The 21,365-nt window shown below is 48.3% G+C and overlaps 2 protein-coding genes across 2 annotated transcripts in view; one reads left to right on the top strand and one right to left on the bottom strand.

Moving 5' to 3' along the window:
• Positions 1-21,365, top strand: part of LOC116987847 (dedicator of cytokinesis protein 2-like) — a 1,012,655-nt gene that overhangs the window by 524,476 nt on the left and 466,814 nt on the right. The window lies entirely within an intron of this gene.
• LOC116982653 (protein INSYN2B-like) overlaps positions 1-21,365 on the bottom strand; it is a 128,964-nt gene that overhangs the window by 86,160 nt on the left and 21,439 nt on the right. Inside the window, exon 2 of the mRNA XM_033035970.1 lies at positions 2,196-4,708. Within this exon, the coding sequence (XP_032891861.1) occupies positions 2,196-3,652 (1,457 nt within the window). The 5' untranslated portion in view covers positions 3,653-4,708. The remainder of the gene's footprint in view (positions 1-2,195; positions 4,709-21,365) is intronic.

Below are 21,365 nucleotides of genomic sequence, written 5' to 3'. Positions count from 1 at the left end.
GGACGTAGATAAGATGACAGTCTTTTCCTCAGGGTAAGGGAGTATAAAACTAGATGGCAGATCTTGATTTAGTTTAGTTTCGAGATACAGCATTGAAACAGACCCTTTGCCTCAAGTATCTACTTTGACCTTCATCAGTCACAGTATTGAGTATAGAAGTTGGGAGGTCATGCTGCAGTTGTATAAGACGTTGGTGAGACCACATTTAGAATATTGTGTTCAGTTCTGGGCACCGTGTTATTGGAAAGATGTTGTCAAGCTTGAAAGGGTTCAGAAAAGATTCACGAGGATGTTGCCAGGACTAGAGGGTGTGAGCTATAGGGAGAGGTTAAGTAGGCTGGGTATCTATTCCATGGAGCGCAGGAGGATGAGGGGAGATCTTATAGAAGTATACAAGATCAGGAGAGGAATAGATCGGGTAGGTGCACTGAGTCTTTTACCCAGAGTAGAACCAGAGGACATAGGTTCAAGGTGAAGGGGAAAAGATTTAATAGGAATCCGAGGAGTAACTTTTTTACACAAAAGGTGGTGGGTGAATGGAACAAATTGCCTGGGGAGGTAGTTGAGGCTGGGACTATCCATCGTTTGAGAAACAGTTAGACGGGTACATGGATAGGACATGTTTGGAGGGATATGGACCAAGCGCAGGCAAGTGGGACTAGTGTAGCTGGGACATTGTTGGCTGGTGTGGGCAAGTTGGGCTGAAGGTCCCATTTCCACACTGTATCACTCTATGACTCTAAGTCCACGCTGACTATCGATCATCCGTTCATAGTTCGATGTTATCCCACATTCACATCCACTCCCTACACACCAGCAGTAATTTACAACGGACAATTAACCTACAAACCCGCATATCTTTGGGATGTGGGAGGAAATTGGAGCATCCGGAGGGAAAATCCGCACGTTCACTGGGAGAACATAGAAACATAGACAATAGGTGCAGGAGTAGGCCATTCGGCCCTTCGAGCCTGCACCGCCATTCAATATGATCATGGCTGATCATCCAACTAAGTATCCTGTACCTGCCTTCTCTCCATACCCCCTGATCCATTTAGCCACAAGGGCCACATCTAACTCCCTCTTAAATATAGCCAATGAACTAGCCTCAACTACCTTCTGTGGCAGAGAATTCCAGAGATTCACCACTCTCTGTGTGGAAAATGTTTTTCTCATCTCGGTCTTAAAAGATTTCCCCCTTATCCTTAAACTGTGACCCCTTGTTCTGGACTTCCCCAACATCGGGAACAATCTTCCTGCATCCAGCCTGTCCAACACCTTAAGAATTTTGTACGTTTCTATAAGATCCCCCCTCAATATTCTAAATTCTAGTGAGTACAAGCCGAGTCTATCCAGTCTTTCTTCATATGAAAGTCCTGCCATCCCAGGAATCAGTCTGGTGAACCTTCTCTGTACTCCCTCTACGGCAAGAATGTCTTTCCTCAGATTAGGAGACCAAAACTGTACGCAATACTCCAGGTGTGGTCTCACCAAGACCCTGTACAACTGCAGCAGAACCTCCCTGCTCCTATACTCAAATCCTTTTGCTATGAATGCTAACATACCATTCGCTTTCTTCACTGCCTGCTGCACCTGCATGAACATTCAAACTCCCACGGACAGAAGTGGTAGAGGTGGTAGAATTACAACATTTGAAAGACCCATCTTTCAGGCCCATGGATAGAAAACGTTTATAGGGACATGGACCAACCACAGGCAAGTTGAACTCTGGAAGCTCTGGAAGCCACCATGGACAATTTGGGACGAATGGCCTGTATCCGAGCTGCATATATCTATGCCCATTGAGCCATAGCTGGTACAGCAGGACAATGGATAATTTTGAGGCAGAGATAGATATTTCTTGATTAGTCAAGGGGTGTCAAGGGTTATGGGGAGAAGGCAGTAGAATGGGGTTGAGAGGGCATGATTGAATGGCGGAGTAGACTTGATGGGCCGAATGGTCTAATTCTGCTCCTATCACTCATTAACTTAGACAATAGACAATAGGTGCAGGAGTAGGCCATTCGGCCCTTCGAGCCAGCACCGCCATTCATTTTGATCATGGCTGATCATCCCCAATCAGTACCCCGTTCCTGCCTTCTCCCCATATCCCCCGACTCCGCTATCTTTAGCCCCATCTAGCTCTCTCTTGAAAGTATCCAGAGGACTAAGTCAACAAAAGATCAGGTACCTACCCATCTCTAACAGCTTCCTTCTTCTCCAGGTCTTGAATGACATCCAGTAGAACCTTGATGGTCTGCTGGCTGGTCTGCAGGACATCCTCCATGTTCTGTAGTCTGGACTGGAGAGAAGTGATTTCATATTGAGTATTCCGACCTGACTTAGGCCCTTGGCTCCCTGTTGCAGCGGCCGGCTCTGTCGCATTGGCCTGAGGGTTTCCACCACTCAGCACGAGTTCCAGTCGGACGTCGGCCTTCAGTGCCGGCCCCGAGTGGCCTTCTCCCGATCGGACAGGAGACTTGGCGAGAGGCTGGGATGGTTGGTTCTTGACATCGGTCGGTTGCGAGTGGTCCACCACCGAGATGCAGAGCTGAGATTGGTCGGTCCGATGGGAGACGCCAGGCTGTTTGGGATTGAGCGGAGTTTTCAAGCAGGATTTGGGGAAGGTGCAAACTTGGTCCTTGGCGAGAGTGTGGTTGGGGTTCGTTGGGCTAGGCTCCGTCTTTCCGTAGTCGGAAAGGTCCCCGTCCAAATCGTGCCGCGGAGCTTTCAGTTTGTGGCACGGCCTCTGGCTCAGTGAGTACCTGTCCATGTCATTGTCTTTGGATGATGGCGGACTCACCTTGGAGATGGGAGAGCAGGGTTTGGCAGAGAGGATTCTCACACCCTTAGTTGCACAGTGCTGCCCGGCTATAAATGCTTTGAAGTTGCCCTCCAAGAGGGTATCTGGGACCGCCTTGGGAACGGTGGTATCTTTAGCGCGATGGCATGCAGAAGAACCGTTGGAGTTGTAGTCTTGGACCTTCTGGGAGACCTCCTCCAATACCTTCTCGGAGACCTCCTCAGAGGTCTTCTCACAAACCTTCTCTCTATCTTGGGTGGAAGGACAGTGTTCCCTGCAGGCCGTGGCCACTGTCTCCACCATCCTCCCATTCATCGCTGCCTCTTGCTGCTCCTTGACCACCCCTTCATGGTCCTCTTCCCCCTCCTCCTCCTCCGCATCCTGGCCTTCCGCCAGCTCGGGGGCGGGGCAGTGGTCGGACGGAGGGTCCCCTCCTTCCTCCTTATCGTCCTCCGCGCCCAGGTCGCTGACGCTCTTACTCCGGGCGCGGCAGGCGGGGAAGTGTTTCTGGAGGCTGGGCGAGGTCTGGATGGCGGTGCTCATGCAGGCCTTGCGGGGCATGGGGAGGGTGAGGGAGCAGGGCCGGGCCGGGTACCAGTTCCGAAGGGCCGGCATCCCTTGGCAATTGCCCTCGGGAGTCCTCCCCCCCACCACCACCTCCTCAGGCCCGTCGGCCAAGTCCTTGAAGCGGACCTGCTGCGTCTTGTGCCGCCGGCGGTGGTGAATCCTCTCGCCCTCCATCGAGCGCCCGGGGTCGCGCTTCAACAGCACCGACCTGACCGTCATGGCGGGCTCCGAGTGGGAGTGAACGTTGGAAACCAGTGGACGGTTGCCCTGCCGACTGACCATTATTCCCGCCTCCCTCCCTCCCTCACAAGGACAACCTCGGCTTTGTGGGAGGGAGGTCGGCTCGCCGACAGCGCCCTAACTGTTGTTGTTGTTGTTGGATTCCTTTCCTCCCCGCGTTTGGCCTCAGAGGCCTTCGCTTGGCCTCTGACGGGACGGGCGAGGCATGGAGCCTACCTGGACAAGACCTGGGGGTGGGGGGGGGGGGGAGGAGGGGGTTGTTGATGGCCCCGTAAAATGGCGGACGACTCTTTACCCCAAAGCGACGGGAAGAGACGATCACCACTGATGGAGACGAGGCCTTGGTGTCCAATGGCGTCTTCCACTGGGGGGGTAGGGGGGGGTTGAGGTAAAAAGAATTGTCAGAGTAGAGGTGAGGTAAAAAAAAATTTAAGGTGAGGTAAAAAATAAATAAGGAGGCAAAAATAAGTCAAAATTAAGTTTGAAAAGTCAGTTGGGGGTAAAAGAAAATCAGGGTGGGGTTAAAAAAAAAGTCAAGGTAGAGTTAAAAAAGAGAGCGAGGTTAAAAAAATGTCAATGTGAGGTAAAAAAAAGTTGTGCAGAGGTTAAATAAAAGTTAGGGTGAAAAGAAAACTCAAGAGTGGAGATAAAAAAAGTCAATTGGGGTTAAATAAAAGTCAGGGCGAGGTAAAAAGGAAAGGTCGGGGAGCAGTGGGTGACTCTGCTCAGTCGTATTGTCCAACAGACTCACTCCCCGATGTCCACGTCGGGCCAAGAGTGGGTGAGGGGTTGTCCAACTCGATGCACGGCACCAGGCTCCGGGCCTGTTGGGGCGGTGGGTGGTCCGGGGCAATGGCGGGCGCTGTAGTCCGGGCGGCGTGACTCGGCGTGGAACTGGCGGCTCTGGCTGGGCGGGAGGTGCTGTGTCATCTTCCCCTCCCTCCCGCCCCGCCCCGGGTACGCATCGGGGTCTAAACCGGCTCCATGGCTACGGTTCCGGCTCCATCTGCGGGCCAGGAGCACCGCGCTCTTCCCTCTGTTTCCCTCTCGGCTTCTCCTCCCTCTTCCTCCAACTCCTTGTGGCTGCCTCGTCAGGACCTGCGCAGGGAGAGGAGATGACAGGCATTAGTACACCAGGGTCGTGGAATCATGGAGCGACACAGTGCAGAAACAGGCCCTTCGGCCCACATTGTCCATGCCAACCAAGACTAGCCGCATCCAGCCGTGTTCGGCCCTTAGCCCTCAGCACTCTTCCTATCCATGCATCTGTCCAAATGTCTTTTAAAAGCCACAATTGTATTCTCTTCCATAGCTTCCTCTGGCAACCCCTTTAGATACAGATCACCCTCTGAGTGAAAAAGTTGCCGCTGAAGTTCAATAGACAATAGTTGCAAGAGTAGGCCATTCGGCCCTTCGAGCCATTCAATGTGATCACGGCTGATCATCCACAATCAGTACCCCGTTCCTGCCTTCTCCCCATATCCCCTAACTCCGCTATTTTTAAGAGCCCTATCTAGCTCTCTCTTGAAAGCATCCAGAGAACCGGCCTCCACTGCCCTCTGAGGCAGAGAATTCCACAGATTCACAACTCTCCAAAGAGGGGCAGTACAGAGCGTGGCGAGTGAGAGGTTGGTACAGGTGAGGATAGTTATTTAAACTGCAGATGGTTAGACAAAGGTCGGAGATGGAAAAGAGGAAAGGTGTAAGACGGGGTGTGTACTGTGAAACCGTGGGAGGGAATGTCGGTGTAAGGGGAATGGGAAGGGGAGAAATGGTGCGAGTCCGTGTGGGGTCCGGGGAAGAGGGGATGGGGCAGTACAAACAACGGAAGGGCAAACGACACAATATGCTGAACCCATTTTATTCCTATCACCTCCCTCCAGATTGAAGAGATACATCTAATTATAGTTGTGTAGGACAGGCTGTGCAGACAACAAGGTATTTCCCTGCCAGTTGTTTCTGACATGTGGGAGTTAATCTTCCCCTTCTGAAACAATTCTCAACTCAACGAGTCAGTCATAAGACCTGCTTAGTGACATTCTCTAAGCCAGGCAAAGGGAACTTGTTTTTTTTGTTGTATCATAAATAATTTATTTAATTACGATCATGTAATTGTGGTAACACACTCACCACCATAGTACAAAATCACCAACTATGTTACAATCCTTACAATTATACTAAATAACTACTGTGCACCCACTCCTGGGATGTCAGGACTTTCATATGAAGAAAGACTGGATAGACTCGGCTTGTACTCGCTAGAATTTAGGAGATTGAGGGGGGATCTTATAGAAACTTACAAAATTCTTAAGGGGTTGGACAGGCTAGATGCAGGAAGATTGTTCCCGATGTTGGGGAAGTCCAGAACAAGGGGTCACAGTTTAAGGATAAGAGGGAAGTCTTTTAGGACTGAGATGAGAAAAACATTTTTCACACAGAGAGTGGTGAATCTGTGGAATTCTCTGCCACAGAAGGTAGTTGAGGCCAGTTCATTGGCTATATTTAAGAGGGAGTTAGATGTGGCCCTTGTGGCTAAAGGGATCAGGGGGTATGGAGAGAAGGCAGGTACGGGATACTGAGTTGGATGATCAGCCATGATCATATTGAATGGCGGTGCAGGCTCGAAGGGCCGAATGGCCTACTCCTGCACCTATTTTCTATGTTTCTATGTAACACCACCCTGGCGTGAACCTAACCCCGGCAAAGGGGCAGGCATCTGGCTCGGGCAAAGCCCTGTTCCGCATGGCGCCGTGACTCGCGGATGGCCAGCTTGGCCAGGCTTCAAAGGGAACTTGTTGGTGTTGCTCCAACCAAACGGCGCCGTTTGAAATTGCAATGAACTGATTAATGAAAGCCCTGTCACAGAACTTAGCACAGTACGGCAGTGTAAAGAGGCTCCCAGCCCACAACTCCTGTGCCGAACATGATACGAAGTTAAACGGAGCTCACCTGCCCGTGTCCCTCTATCCCCTGCACTTCCATGAGCCTATCCGAAAGCCTCTTAAACACCACTATTGTATCTGCCTCAAACACTCTCTGTAAAAAAAACTTGCCAATAGACAATAGGTGCAGGAGTAGACCATTCGGCCCTTTCGAGTCCGCACCGCCATTCAATGTGATCATGGCTAATCATCCCCAATCAGTACCCCGTTCCTGCCTTCTCCCCATATCCCCTGAGCCCTATCTAGCTCTCTCTTGAAAGTATCCAGAGAACCGGCCTCCACCGCCCTCTGAGGCAGAGAATTCCACAGACTCACCACTCTCTGTGAGAAAATGTGTTTCCTCGTCTCCATTCTAAATGGCTTATCCATTATTCTTAAACTGTGATCCCTGGTTCTGGACTCCCCCAACATCGGGAACATGTTTCCTGCCTCATGCGTGTCCAAACCCTTAACAATCTTATATGTTTCAATGAGATATCCTCTCATCCTTCTAAACTCCAGAGTATACTAGCCCAGCTGCTCCATTCTCTCAGCATATGACAGTCCCGCCATCCCGGGAATTAACCTTGTAAACCTACGCTGCACTCCCTCAATAGCAAGAATGTCCTTCCTCTAATTAGGGGACCAAAACTGCACACAATACTCCAGGCAGGTGTGGTCTCACTAGGGCTCTGTACAACTGCAGAAGGACCTCTTTGCTCTTATATTCAACTCCTCTTGTTATGAAGGCCAACATGCCTATTCACTTTCTTTCCCCCTCTCACCTTATAGCCATGCCCTATGTTGTTGGACACTTCCACCCTGGGAAACAGGTTCTGACTACCTCTCTATGCCTCTCCTAATTTTGTACCCTTGCATCACATCTGCCCTCAATCCCCGACATTCCAGAGAAAACGATCCAGATCTATCCAACCTCTCCCTGTCGCTGAAACCCTCTAATCCAGGCGGCATTCTGGTGAACCTGATCTGCGCCCTGTCCAAACCTCCACATATTTCCTGTAATGGGGCATCCTGAACTGCATGCAATACCCCAATTAAGTATCAGTCAGTTTCAGCTTTGAACGTTTCTGTGAGATGAACAATTTTAAGTACATGGCCACAAGATCGATGGCTCCTATTTTCTGTGGCGAAGATACAGGCAGTGGTATAGCAGAGCTGGACTTATTCCTTTGCAACAACACTGTGATATAATCACAGCGAACAAGCAAACCTAATAACCTGAAACGGACATCAAATCGTTGGCTGAATGATTGCGCACATTGTCTCAGCCAAGACTTGGCTTGCGATAGCCTCGACATTGAAGGTTTTGGGTAAAATCTCGGAGAAATTTTGAGTCAAGAGTGGGTTTTTTCCCTTCAATTTATTAACTTTAACTTAATTTCTGCCGTCAATGGCACAACTTTGAAGGCGGCAGCCACACACACGCGCAGTTTGGTGGAAGGTTTCGTTGGGGCAGCGGGCCCAACGGGTCAGCACTTGCTCTAGTATGTACTGCAATACGACAGTGAAGTCTTACTTTCAGCAGCACAACACGTTTGGAAACACAGTACACAATAGATAACATAGAAATATAGACAATAGGTGCAGGAGTAGGCCATTCGGCCCTTCGAGCCTGCACCGCCATTCAATATGATCATGGCTGATCATCCAACTCAGTATCCTGTACCTGCCTTCTCTCCATACCCCCTCATCCCTTTAGCCACAAGGGCCACATCTAACTCCCTCCTAAATATAGCCAACGAACTGGCCTCAACTACCTTCTGTGGCAGAGAATTCCACAGATTCACCACTCTCTGTGTAAAAAATGTTTTTCTCATCTCGGTCCTAAAAGATTTCCCCCTTATCCTTAAACTGCGACCCCTTGTTCTGGACTTCCCCAACATCGGGAACGATCTTCCTGCATCTAGCCTGTTCAACCCCCTAAGAATTTTATAAGTTTCTATAAGATCCCCCCTCAATCTTCTAAATTCTAGCGAGTACAAGCCGAGTCTATCCAGTCTTTCTTCATATGAAAGTCCTGACATCCCAGGAATCAGTCTGGTGAACCTTCTCTGTACTCCCTCTATGACAAGAATGTCCTTCCTCAGATTAGGGGATCAAAACTGTACGCAATACTTCAGGTGTGGTCTCACCAAGACCCTGTACAACTGCAGTCGAACATAACAAACAAACATTAAAATAAAAGTACAATAACTAAATTTTAAACCCAATTTTGTGTAAGAAAAATCAAAACAAAGCCAAAAATCTTTCGAGCACTCAAGCCAGTTCATAGGTCAGAATTTAGTTGGAGTTCATAAGTCATAGGAGCAGAATTGAGCCATTCGGCCCATCAACTCCACTCCTCCATTCAATTATGGCTGATCTATCTCTCTCAGCCCCATCCTCCTGCCTTCTCCCTGTAATCTTTGACACCCTTAAGGGCGTGTCCCACTTGGCGATTTCTTCGGCGACTCCCGGCATCATATCAGTGTCGCCAAAAGACTTGTCAATAAGTCGTCACGCCGCGTCACTGCCGCATCATGCCGCAAATTTTTTGGTGACCTGATAAGTCAGTCAATGATTCCGGCAGTCGCCGAAAAAACGGCAAGTGGTACGGGCCCTTTATTAATCAAGAACCTATCAATCTCCCCTTGAAAAATACCCAAAGACATGGCCTCCACAGCCATGTGTAGTAATGAATTCCACAGATTCATCACCCTTGGCTGAAGAAATTCCTCCTCATCTCCTTTCTAAAGGAATATCTTTTTACTATGAGGCTGTGCACTCTGGTCTTAGACTCTCCCTGGTGTGGAAACATCCTCTGCACATCCACTCAGGGCCTTTCTTGCTATTGAGGGAGTGCAGCGTAGGTTTACAAGGATAATTCCCGGGATGGCGGGACTGTCATATGCTGAGAGAATGGAGCAGCTGGGCTTGTACACTCTGGAGTTTAGAAGGATGAGAGGGCATCTCATTGAAACATATAAGATTGTTAAGGGCTTGGACACGCTAGAGGCAGGAAACATGTTCCCGATGTTGCGGGAGTCCAGAACCAGGGGCCACAGTTTAAGAATAAGGAGTAAGCCATTTAGAACGGAGACGAGGAAACACTTTTTCTCACAGAGAGTGGTGAGTCTGTGGAATTCTCTGCCTCAGAGGGCGGTGGAGGCAGGTTCTATGGATACTTTCAAGAGAGAGCTAGATAGGGCTCTTAAAAATAGTGGAGCCAGGGGATATGGGGAGAAGGCAGGAACGGGGTACTGATTGGGGATGATCAGCCATGATCACATTGAATGGCAGTGCTGGCTCAAAGGGAATAATGGCCTCCTCCTGCACCTATTGTCTATTGACTTTCATTATCTGTAGCATTCAATAGCCTGATGTATGTTGGGAAGAAGTTATTCATGATCCCAACCTTTGTAGTCTTCAGGTTCCCGTACCTTCTTCCAGGCGGCAGGAGTGAAACAAGCATGTGGTGTGGGTCTCTGATGATGCTGGCTGCCTTTTTGAGACAGCGCCTCCTATTAATCCCTTTGATGGTGGGGAAGGCAGTACCCCACGAGGTACCATTGAAGTTTTCCCAAGGAAGAACAGGCGTTTTGACAGTGTTTTCGAGGGGAAGGCAAGTTGAGGCAGGTCGAGTAACCACATTTAAAAGACATTTGGACAGGTACATGGATAGGAAAGATTTTAAGGGATATGGCCAAAACGTGGGCAGGTGGGAATAGTGTAGATGGGCATGGGAAAGTCTAGAGTCAAGTGTGTTTTATTGTCATATGTCCCAGATGGGACAATGAAATTCTTACTTGCTGCAGCACAACACAATATGTAAATATGTAAACATAATACATATCGGGGGAAGAGACAAAAAATAGAAAAAGTTCAATAAATAACAAATATAGTGCAATAATAATAGTCTTTTGCAGTTCAGAGCTCAGAGCTTATTCGTTGTTATGTTTAATAGCCTGGTGGCTGTAGGGAAGAAGCTGTTCCTGAACCTGGATGTTACAGTTTTCAGGCTCCTGTACCTTCTTCCTGATGGCAATGGTGAAATGAGTGTGTGGCCAGGATGATGTGGGTCCTTGATGATTTTGGCATCCTTTTTGAGGCAGCGACTGCGATAGATCCCTTCGACGGTGGGGAGGTCAGAGCCGGTGATGGACTGGGCAGTGGTCACAACTTTTTGTAGTCTTTTCCGCTCCTGGACGTTCAAGTTGCCGAACCAAGCCACGATGCAACCGGTCAGAATGCTCTCTGCTGTGCACCTGTAGAAGTTTAGGAGAATCCTCTTCGACATGCCGAATCTCCGTTAACTTCTCAGGAAGTAGAGTCGTTGTTGTGCCTTCTTTACAATTGCATCGGTGTGCTGGGTCCAGGAAAGATCTTAGGAAATATGCACACCCAGGAATTTGAAGTTTTTGACCCTCTCCACCATTGTCCCGTTGATATAATCAGGATTGTGGGTCCTCATCCTTCCTTTACCAATGTCCACGATTAGTTTCATGGTCTTACTGGTGTTGAGAGCCAGGTTGTTGTGTTGACACCATTTGGTCAGTCGATCGATCTCTCTTCTATACTCTGACTCGTCCCCATCTGTGATTCGTCCAACCACAGTGGTGTCGTCGGTGAAGTTGGGCCGAATGGCCTGTTTCTCTGCTGTATGACTCCAGGACTGACTTTCGGGAGCAGAACGGGTGGCAGGTGACAGCAAATGAAAAAAACCAAAGTAAAAGTTCTCAAGATAGAGAGATATTTCACCCACACTGCTATTATTCAGCACACTGCAGCGCTTAATGCTGAGTTTTCACCGTATCTCAGCAAGGGTGACAAGCACACAACCTCCATCACTGGATGCTGAATTTTAATTCATTCTCACCTTAAGTGAATTATTTTTAGTGTCTGCTATGATTGGTGCCGCTAATCTAATGCTTTAATGTGCCTCTTGTGGATTCTGCAGCTAAAACATCTGGCAGTGCATCAGCAAGGGATATAATGGCAGTAATAATCTGGATGTTAAAAGATAATTTCAGATTAGAACATCATTTTAAGATTTGCAGTTTAACATGGCCCTCGTAACCTCCCCCACTTGTATGTTGTTTTGCGTGCTTGATGGGCCTGTCCCACTTAGGAGATTTTTTTGGCGATTGTTATAGTCACATCAAGTTACTTCTATTTCTATAGCACATTTAAAAAACAACTCTCGTTGGCCAAAGTGCTTTACATTGGTGGAGGTACTAATGTTACACAACATTGGTTCATAGATTAAGTACATACATAAATACATACATGTAGCCCTCGCTCAGAGGATGTCAGGAAAGGCTTGGGAGTAAAGATGAGCTTTAAGTCTCGACTTAAAGGAGTTGATGGAGGGGGCAGTTCTGATGGGAAGAGGGATGCTGTTCCACAGTCTAGGAGCTGCAACCGCAAAGGCACGGTCGTGGTAGTAAGTCACTGTAAAATGGGCGACTGGACCCTTCCCCCCCCCCCCCCCTACGACAATGTCTACAACAATCTACCACCAAGTTGACGTCCAGCTACGGCAAGCTGCCGACAACTGGCGAGCCATTAGGACGTCCACCTACGACCACACCTACGACAACCTACGTCCGCCCGCGACAAGGTCAAACAATTCAGTCGCCCGTGCTTGACGTAGGTAGTCGCCAACGGAATTCACCGAAGTCAGCACCTGGCGACAACCTATGTCATCCTGGCGACAACCTACGGCAGCATCTACGTCAGGAGAAGTCAAGCTACGCTCATCGGCGTCACGCCCACTGTCGACGAAAAGTTTAAGACATTTCACATAAATGGGGTGGGCAGACAGCCGACTGCTGTGCAGCCATCGACTGCCAGCTGCCTGGATGCGCAAATGGCCATCTTGGCCAGGCCCAGGAGCAGACCGACAGGGAACTCCCTACTTGGACAGAGGCCAATTAACCTACAAATCCGCACATCTTAGGGATGTGGGAGGAAATGGGGTTGAGCAGAAAAGATAGATCAGCTCTGACTGAAGGCGGTGTTGACTTGGTGTTACTCTGCTCCCAGAACCTATGAAATGGGAACACATGGAGGATACCCACCTGGCCACAGGTAGAACATGCAATGCACACACACACACACACACACACACACACACAGACAACGTCTGAGGTAATGATTGAACCGGCGTCTCTGGCACTTCAAGGCGACGGCCATACTGGCTGTGGCACAGTGATGTCCTCTTTCCTTCAATGGCTGACTTTGAAGCAAACAGGTACAGGTGTACAATATGCCTTGGTGTGTGTATTGAAGTGTGGAAGACATCTGCTTCAACGCATGTCATTCCGATAATGTATCACAGAGAGATATCCTTGGCTTGTCAGTCCAGGGCAGAGGAGCTTAACTAAAGATGTGTCGATGGATTAAATCAATCAGGCTGCGCAAATTCTACAGTAAAAAGCAAAACACTTCAAATATTCTGCCAATAGTTGCTGTGTGTGGGAAAGAACTGCAGATGCTGGTTTAAATCGAAGGAGGACACACAATGCTGGAGTAACTCAGCGGGACAGGCAGCATCTCCGCAGGAAAGGAAGGATGAGGGGGTGATCTTATAGAGGTGTACGAGATCATGAGGGGAATAGGCTGGGTAAAGTCTCTTGCCCAGAGTAGGTGAACTCAGAACCAGAGGACATAGGTTTATGCTGAGGGGGGAAAAGGAGATGGGTGTCATTCCTTCTCTCCGGAGACACAGCCTGTCCCACTGAGTTACTCCAGCATTGTGTGTCCTCGCAGTCGCTGCCTCAATAAGGCTGGCAGTATCATCAAAGACCCACACCATCCTGGCCACACACTCATCTCCCTGCTACCTTCAGGTAGAAGGTACAGGAGCCTGAAGACTGCAACTACCAGGTTCAGGAATAGCTACTTCCCCACAGCCATCAGGCTATTAAACCTGGCTCGGATAAAACTCTGATTATTAGCAACCACTTTCTGCTATTTGCACTTTACCAGTTTATTTATTCATGTGTGTATATATATTTATATCATGGTATATGGACATATTCATCTGTTTTGTAGTAAATGCCTACTATTTTCTGTGTGCTTAAGCAAAGCAAGAATGTCATTGTCCTATACAGGGACACATGACAATAAACTCACTTGAACTTGAACTCGTTCGATTTAAACCAGCATCTGCAGTTCATTCCTGCACACAGCAAGTATTGGCAGACCGCCATGAAGACAGAAAGTTTCAGGAACGTTAAGTTTAGGTTTATTTGCGTCACGTGTACCGAGCTTTGTTTTACATGCATTCCGATCAAATCAGATAGTGCTGTGGATAAATGTAACGAGCAGAATATGATTCTCAATATTGTAGAGCAGCATTTCCATTGACAACATCACGTGTCCACAATGGGGGGGAGGGGGGGGGGGGGGAAGAGGTGAATCGGACAGTACCCCCGCTGATATAATGGTGGTTCAGCAGCCTAACAACATTGGGGAAGAAGCGATTCCTCAGTCTGGTGGTACGCAGATCTTTGACCAGATGGGAGAAGGGAGAAGGAATGACCAGGGTGGGGCAAGTCTCTGTCGCTTTACCTCCCCCCTCGACTCCATTCAAGGACCCAAGCAGTCTCCTCCAACCTCATCTATTGCATCCGCTGCTCTAGATGTCAGCAGATCTACATCGGTGGGACCAAGCGGAGGCTTGGCGATCGTTTCGCCGAACACCTCCACTCGGTCCGCAATAACCAACCTGATCTCCCGGTGGCTCAGCACTTCAACTCCCCCTCCCATTCCTGGGCCTCCTCCATGGCCAGAGTGAGCAACACCGGAAATTGGAGGAACAGCACCTCATATTCCGCTTGGGGAGTCTGCATTCTCGGGGCATGAACATTGAATTCTCCCAATGTTGTTAGCCCTTGCTGTCTCCTCCCCTTCCTCAGCCCTCGGGCTCCTCCTTTTTCCTTTCTTCTCCCCCCCCCCCCCCCCCCACCCCCTATCAGTCTGAAGAAGGGTTTCGGCCCGAAACGTTGCCTATTTCCTTCGCTCCATAGATGCTGCTGCACCCGCTGAGTTTCTCCAGCATTTTTGTGTACCTTCGATTTTCCAGCATCTGCAGTTCCTTCTTAAACTCTCCGATTATGTCGGCTGCCTTTCTGAGGCAGCGTGAAGTGTGGATCCTGTGAATCAAAGAACTCCTTTGTGCTGATCATCGGTGTGAAATGTGAAATGTGAACTGATTTTCTTTCCATATTTGCTGCCTGACCTGCTGTGCTTTGCCAGTATTTCCTGATATACTAGTGGCCAGAGGATCTGGGGTGAAGGAGGAACTGAAGGAAATCCACATTAGGCAGGAAATGGTGTTGGGTAGACTGATGGGACTGAAGGCTAATAAATCCCCAGGGCCTGATGGTCTGCATCCCAGGGTACTTAAGGAAGTGGCTCTAGAAATCGTGGGCAAGTTGGGCCGAAGGCCCTGTTTTCACACTATGTATCACTCTATGACTCTTGAATACAAAACTACAGAAACACTAAAACATACATTTAATAACAAACTAAAAACAACAAACGAAGGGAAGGGCGAGACAGACTGTTTGCGAGGCTGCCATCGTACGTAACGCCCGGTGCTATGGGTAGGGTAGGGGACGATGTATGGGTAGGAAAGGTTTAGAGTACTGCGGGCTGAATACTGCGGGCTGAATGTTCAGCATGGATAAGGTGAGCCGAAGGGGCTGGCTCTATGGCATATGGCTCTTTAACTCTATATCACAATGCGAGTTCATCCAACTATTGTTGCAGCTTTGTTATGTTGCTCTTCTCACTCGCCTCCTTCAGTTTGCACCTCCTCTCTGCAGTTGAATAAATAGGCTACAATAGAATAACTTTGGTTTGAACAGCCGACTCTTATTGCTTTTATATTAAAGAGGAGAAGGCTTTCCCCAGTCACACAGTCAGTATTTATTTCTCATAGAAATTAGAGCATTTTTCTCAAAGAATATTTCTCGTAGAGCACAAGAACAGGCTCTTTGGTCCCCAATGTCTGAGCAGAACATGATACCAATCATTCCTCTATTGAGGAGCTCTGGGCCTGAACGAGATGGTGTTTAGAAGGATGAGGGGGGTAATCAAAGGTATCAAAGGTATCAAAGGTATTTTATTGGTCACATTCACATACACCTAGGTGTAGTGAAGTGAAATGCTTCTTGCCATTTTGCAGCACATAAAGAAGGAATACAGACATAATATTAATAAGAGTTTTAAACATAAAGAACATCCCTCCACAATGGTTCCCATTATGAGGGAAGGCACAAAGTCCAGTCCCCAACCCCAGTTCACCCATAGTCGGGCCTATTGAGGCCTCCACAGTTGCCTCTACGGAGGCCCGATGTTCCAGGCCGTTCTCGCCGGGTGATGTTACTCCGGCGTCGGGAGAGTCCTCTCAGCGGCTTGGGAACCCTGGAACGGCCGCCTCCGTACTGGAGGCCGCGGCTTCCAAAGCCAACAAGGCCGCGCTGGTTGGAGTTCCACAACTGGGGGGGGGGGGGGGGGAGAGGGGGGGAGAAAGCTGGAAAAGGGGGAGAGGCAGGATATAGCGCTGCAGGTAACAGGTCAAGTCAGGCTGGGACAGGGGGTGGGGGGGTTATAGACAAATGGTTGAAACAAATGTCAAGTGGAAGGAAGGAAGGAAGGAAGGTGTGAAACAGGCTTGAAGAGATTCCCAGCTTTCTTCTCTTCCACCCTCCCCCCAAACCCACTACAATCACCCAAAATGCCACCTGTTGATGTTTTCCTGACCCGCTGAGTTACTCCAGCACCGTGTCATTTTGTGTTTTGACCAACATCTGCAGTTCTTTGTTTCTCCAACGTAACCAAAGGTTTGTCGCATTTTTGCTGTGTGTGTGTGTGTGTGTGTGTGTGTGTGTGTGTGTGTGTGTGTGTGTGTGTGTGTGTGTGTGTGTGTGTGTGTGTGTGTGTGTGTGTGTGTGTGTGTGTGTGTGTGTGTGTGTGTGTGCGTTTAATCTGCGACTTTTTCCGTTTAGCACAGGATTCCCTCCATGATATCAGTGGGCACTGCTGTCAACCGGAGGGTGGGAGTGATATTTATTACTTGTGAATGTAGGACTGACACATGTCAAAATAGATTGCATTATCAAAGTGATCTAAGTAGCCATGACTTCTACCCATCCCAATCGCTTGCTGGGGCTGGTTGGCTGAAGCTGTGTGTGTTCTTGCAGAAGAATACCGCATTTTCCAGCATGGGAAGGCTGATTCTCAGGAGATGAACGAGCTTTATCCTGCATCTGCTGAAATGTTTGATTATTATCCTGATTCTGCAGCGTTTCAGAATTAGAACAGTATGTCAGTGCTACAGCTTCTTACCCGCTGTTATCCAACTATTGAACGGGCCTCTCGTAGAATAAGAGGGTGGTCCCAATCTCCCAACCTACCTCCTCGTGACCCTTGCACTTTTATTTTATCTGCACTTTCTTGGAATTGAATTGAAACATATAAAATAGGTGCAGGAGGAGGCCATTCGGCCCTTCGAGCCAGCACCACCATTCATTGTGATCATGGCTGATCGTCCCCTATCAATAACCCGTACCTGCCTTCTCCCCATATCCCTTGACTCCACTATCGCCTAGAGCTCTATCTAACTCTCTCTTAATAGAAACACAGAATTGAATACATTTTATTAGCCAGGTATGTATACACACAAGGAGTTTGCCTTGATGCTTTGTTCGCAAGTAACACACGTTATACAGTAGACAATTGAAAATAAAACATTATAGACAATAGACAATAGCTGCAGGAGCAGGCCATTTGGCCCTTTGAGCCAGCACCGATCATCCACAGTCAATACCCTGTTCCTGCCTTCTCCCCATATCCCTTGACTCCGCTATTTTTAAAAGCCCTATCTAACTCTCGAAAGCATCCAGAGAACCTGCCTCCACCACCCTCTGAGGCAGAGAATTCCACAGACTCACCACTCTCTGTGTGAAAAAGCATTTCCTCATCTCCGTTCAAAATGGCTTACCCCTTATTCTTAAACTGTGGCCCCTGAATTTACACATGTGAGAATGAAATAAAATACCAGAGCAAAAGGAGGCTACAGACCTTTGGCTGTTGAGTGGAGCTAATGCATGTGGGGAAAAAAGTTGTTTTGATGTCTGGCCTGTGGCGGCTTTGACAGTCCGGAGTCGCTTTCCAGAGGGAAGTGCTTCAAAGAGTTTGAAAGAGTTTGTAGAACTGTACTGGTCTTTGTCGAACAAAGAGTAGTCCAGCGCAAGAACTGGCCCTTCGGCCCACAATGTCCGTGCTGAACATGAGGCCAAGATCCATGTACCCGTCCAAAATGTTCTTAATTGAGTAGTAGAGGCCATGTGGCCTAGTCCCTGCTCAAGGTCTCAATAGACAATAGACAATAGGTGCAGGAGTAGGCCATTTGGCCCTTCGAGCCAGCACCGCCATTCAATGTGATCATGGCTGATCATCCACATTCAGTACCCCGTTCCTGCCTTCTCCCCATATCCCCTGACTCTGCTATCTTTAAGAGCCCTATCTAGCTCTCTCTTGAAGGTACCCACCGTCGGGAAGCCCTCTGGCCCCCTCGCTTCTGTGATGTGCCTTTAACGATGGAGATTAGGTCAGACCAAAGAAAGCTTGCCGGAGGAATATTAAGTACTCTCCTTTCATTACCAAGAAGAGTAAAGGATTTTTTTACTGTGATTGTTAAAACCTGTATGACTTGAACAACCTTCAAAATCTGAATGTGATCCAAATTGCCTTCACATTTTAAATAGCTCCTCTGTAACTGGGCTTATTGGCACCACCTCTCTACAAAGCTAACCTGGATGCTTTGGCAGTGCTGAATTGAGCAAATTCTGTCTGCATTGTGTGAAGCAGACTTATACCTCTGAGACTTGGACTAGGAGCAGCAGGCAACTCCGCTCACTGGAAGGAGACCACTAATGCTGTCTCTGCAAAATTCACCCCAGGTCGTCGGAAAGGTTAAGTGGACCATTGTCAGCGTCCAGTCTAAGGATAAGGTCCCTACTATTGAAGCACGCGAGTCACACGGGCGTACAGCGTGGAAACGGGCCTGTGCCTGAAGAAGCATCCCGAAACATCGCCGCTCCATGTCCTCCAGAGATGCTGCCTGACCAGCTCTATTGGGCTGGTCAGCATTTTGTGTTCTATGGGAACAGGCCACCAAGTCCCAGCCGACCATTTGTAACAAAACATAGCATACTACAAAGGTAGAGGCAAAATGCTGGAGTAACTCAGCGGGCAAGGTGACGTTTCGGGCCGTGACCCTTCTTCAGACCCGAAGAGTCGGCTATTCCTCTACCGACAGCGCTGTAAAATCTATTTTCAAGCTAACATGCTTATAAGGAAGTTTTCTATGTGCTCTGACTCTGTGAAGTGTTCCCTGTTCAGAACCTACATCACACCGTTATATACTGCTCAATTGTGGTCTAATTATAAGAAAAAGAGTATGCAGAGGCTCAAGGTAGCATACAATGATGCAATGAGGTTGCTGCTTCGTGTCCCTAGGTGGCATAGTGCCAGTCAATTGTTTGTGTCCACTAGAGTGCCAACCTGTGAGGCACTCTTAAGACAGCTGATGTTTAGTTTTATGTGTCGACTGGACAAGTCAGAGAATCACATAATTGAAGCCCTAGTCAGCCCTCTGAAAAGCTGCTATAGATTCACTTCTAGGCTAAGACGGCATTGGTGCAATAGTTTGTATATCTTATAGGCTAATATGCAATTTTTAATGTATTTTTGTATCTCCTTATACTGTATGATGTGTTATATGGACCTGTGTCTGAAATAAAGCTTTATTATTATTATTATTATTATTCCATCCCTCCATAACTGCTGCCTCACCTGCTGAGTTACTCCAGCATTTTGTGTTCTACGTTCGATTTTACCAGTGACTGCTGTTCTTTCTTCGGAACATAGAAGAAACGGAAACCACTTTCGACCATTAGGGAGACTGACAAAAACCTCCGGGAGCCTCCGGGAATCGCACGGAAACCTTGGGTGGGGCGCAAAGTCTCCAGATGTTTCCGTTCAGGTTTCCTAAGTGGGACAGGGGCATCACCCTACACTGTGCAGCCGTCTTTTACCTTCTTCTTCATCGCGGGAGTGAATTTCAGACAGCGCTCCCCCGCTTTCCCTGGCCCCCGCTTTTGCAGGGGGGGGGGGGGAAGAGCTTGAAGGTCGAAGGCAGTCGCTGAAAGGTCGCGTCAGTGGGACAGGCCTTTAAGGGTGTCAATGGTTATCGAGGAGGAGTCAGGAGAATGGGATTGAGAGGGGGAAAAGTAGATCTCTCATGACTGAATGACGGGGCAGGCTCGATGGGCTGAATAGTCTAATTGTACTCTGATGTCTTAAGCATTGCCTAAGAAGACCAGAGATGGGGTATTTAAGAAGGAGATGCAGATGCTGGAAAATCGAAGGTAGACAAAAGTGCTGGAGAAACTCAGCGGGTGCAGCAGCATCTACGGAGCGAAGGAAATAGGCAACATAGAAACATAGAAAATAGGTGCCATTCGGCCCTTCGAGCCTGCACCGCCATTCAATATGATCATGGCTGATCATCCAACTCAGTATCCTGTACCTGCCTTCTCTCCATACCCCCTGATCCCTTTAGCCACAAGGGCCACATCTAACTCCCTCTTAAATATAGCCAATGAACTGGCCTCAACTACCTTCTGTGGCAGAGAATTCCAGTAATTCACTACTCTCTGCGTGAAAAATGTTTTTCTCATCTCGGTCCTAAAAGATTTCCCCCTTATCCTTAAACTGTGACCCCTTGTTCTGGACTTCCCCAACATCGGGAACAGTCTTCCTGCATCTAGCCTGTCCAACCCTTTAAGAATTTTGTAAGTTTCTATAAGATCCCCTCCTCAATCATCTAAATTCTAGCGAGTACAAGCCGAGTCTATCCAGTCTTTCTTCATATGAAAGTCCTGACATCCCAGGGATCAGTCTGGTGAACTTTCTCTGTACTCCCTCTACGGCAAGAATGTATTTCCTCAACGTAGCCTATTTCCTTCGCTCCATAGATGCTGCTGCACCCGTTGAGTTTCTCCAGCACTTTTATCTACCAGAGATGGGGACACCAGCAAGCGATCAGAGATGCTGGAATCTTGAGCAAAACACAAAAGTGCTGGAGGAACTGTACAGGTCAGGCAGAATCGGAGGAGGAGATGAATAATGATCCAGACGCGAAAAGCCGTCTGTCCATTCCCTCCCCCAGATGATGCCTGACTCGCTGAGATCCTCCAGCACTTTGTGATTCGAGCAAGATCAGAAATGGACTTGGATTCCGTCCTCATTCTGTGCTACAGTGAAAAATGTAACAAAGCAAAAGCAAGGCCTTGGCTGCAAACTCACTGCATTCCATTATTGATGAAGGACCAAATCTTCCCCAAGATTGTGTCTCTACAAGTGTGTCATGAGATCTCTCTTCAAGGATAATATTGATCTTTGGATGATTGCATCAATCATACAAAAACAGAAATAGTACTGAGCCATCTGACCTCTCTTGTCTGCTCTGCCGTTTAATAATAAGATGAATAGGGCAGCCACGGTGGTGCAGCGGTAGAGTTGCTGCCTTACAGTGTGTACAGCGTCAGAGACCCGGGTTCGATCTCGACTACGGGCGCTGTTTGTACGGAGTTCGTACGTTCTCCGTGTGACCGCATGGGTTTTCTCCGAGATCTCCGGTTTCCGTCCACACTCCAAAGACATACAGGGTTTGTAGGTTAATTGGCTTGCTAAAATTTTTAATTGTCCCTAGTTTATGACCCTGTCCCACTTAGGAAACCTGAACGGAAACCTCT

The sequence above is a fragment of the Amblyraja radiata genome, chromosome 1 (assembly GCF_010909765.2).
Source record: "Amblyraja radiata isolate CabotCenter1 chromosome 1, sAmbRad1.1.pri, whole genome shotgun sequence".
Taxonomy (NCBI): domain Eukaryota; kingdom Metazoa; phylum Chordata; class Chondrichthyes; order Rajiformes; family Rajidae; genus Amblyraja; species Amblyraja radiata.
The sequence above is the reverse complement of the archived record's forward strand: the minus strand, read 5'-3'. Positions and strand labels throughout refer to the sequence as shown.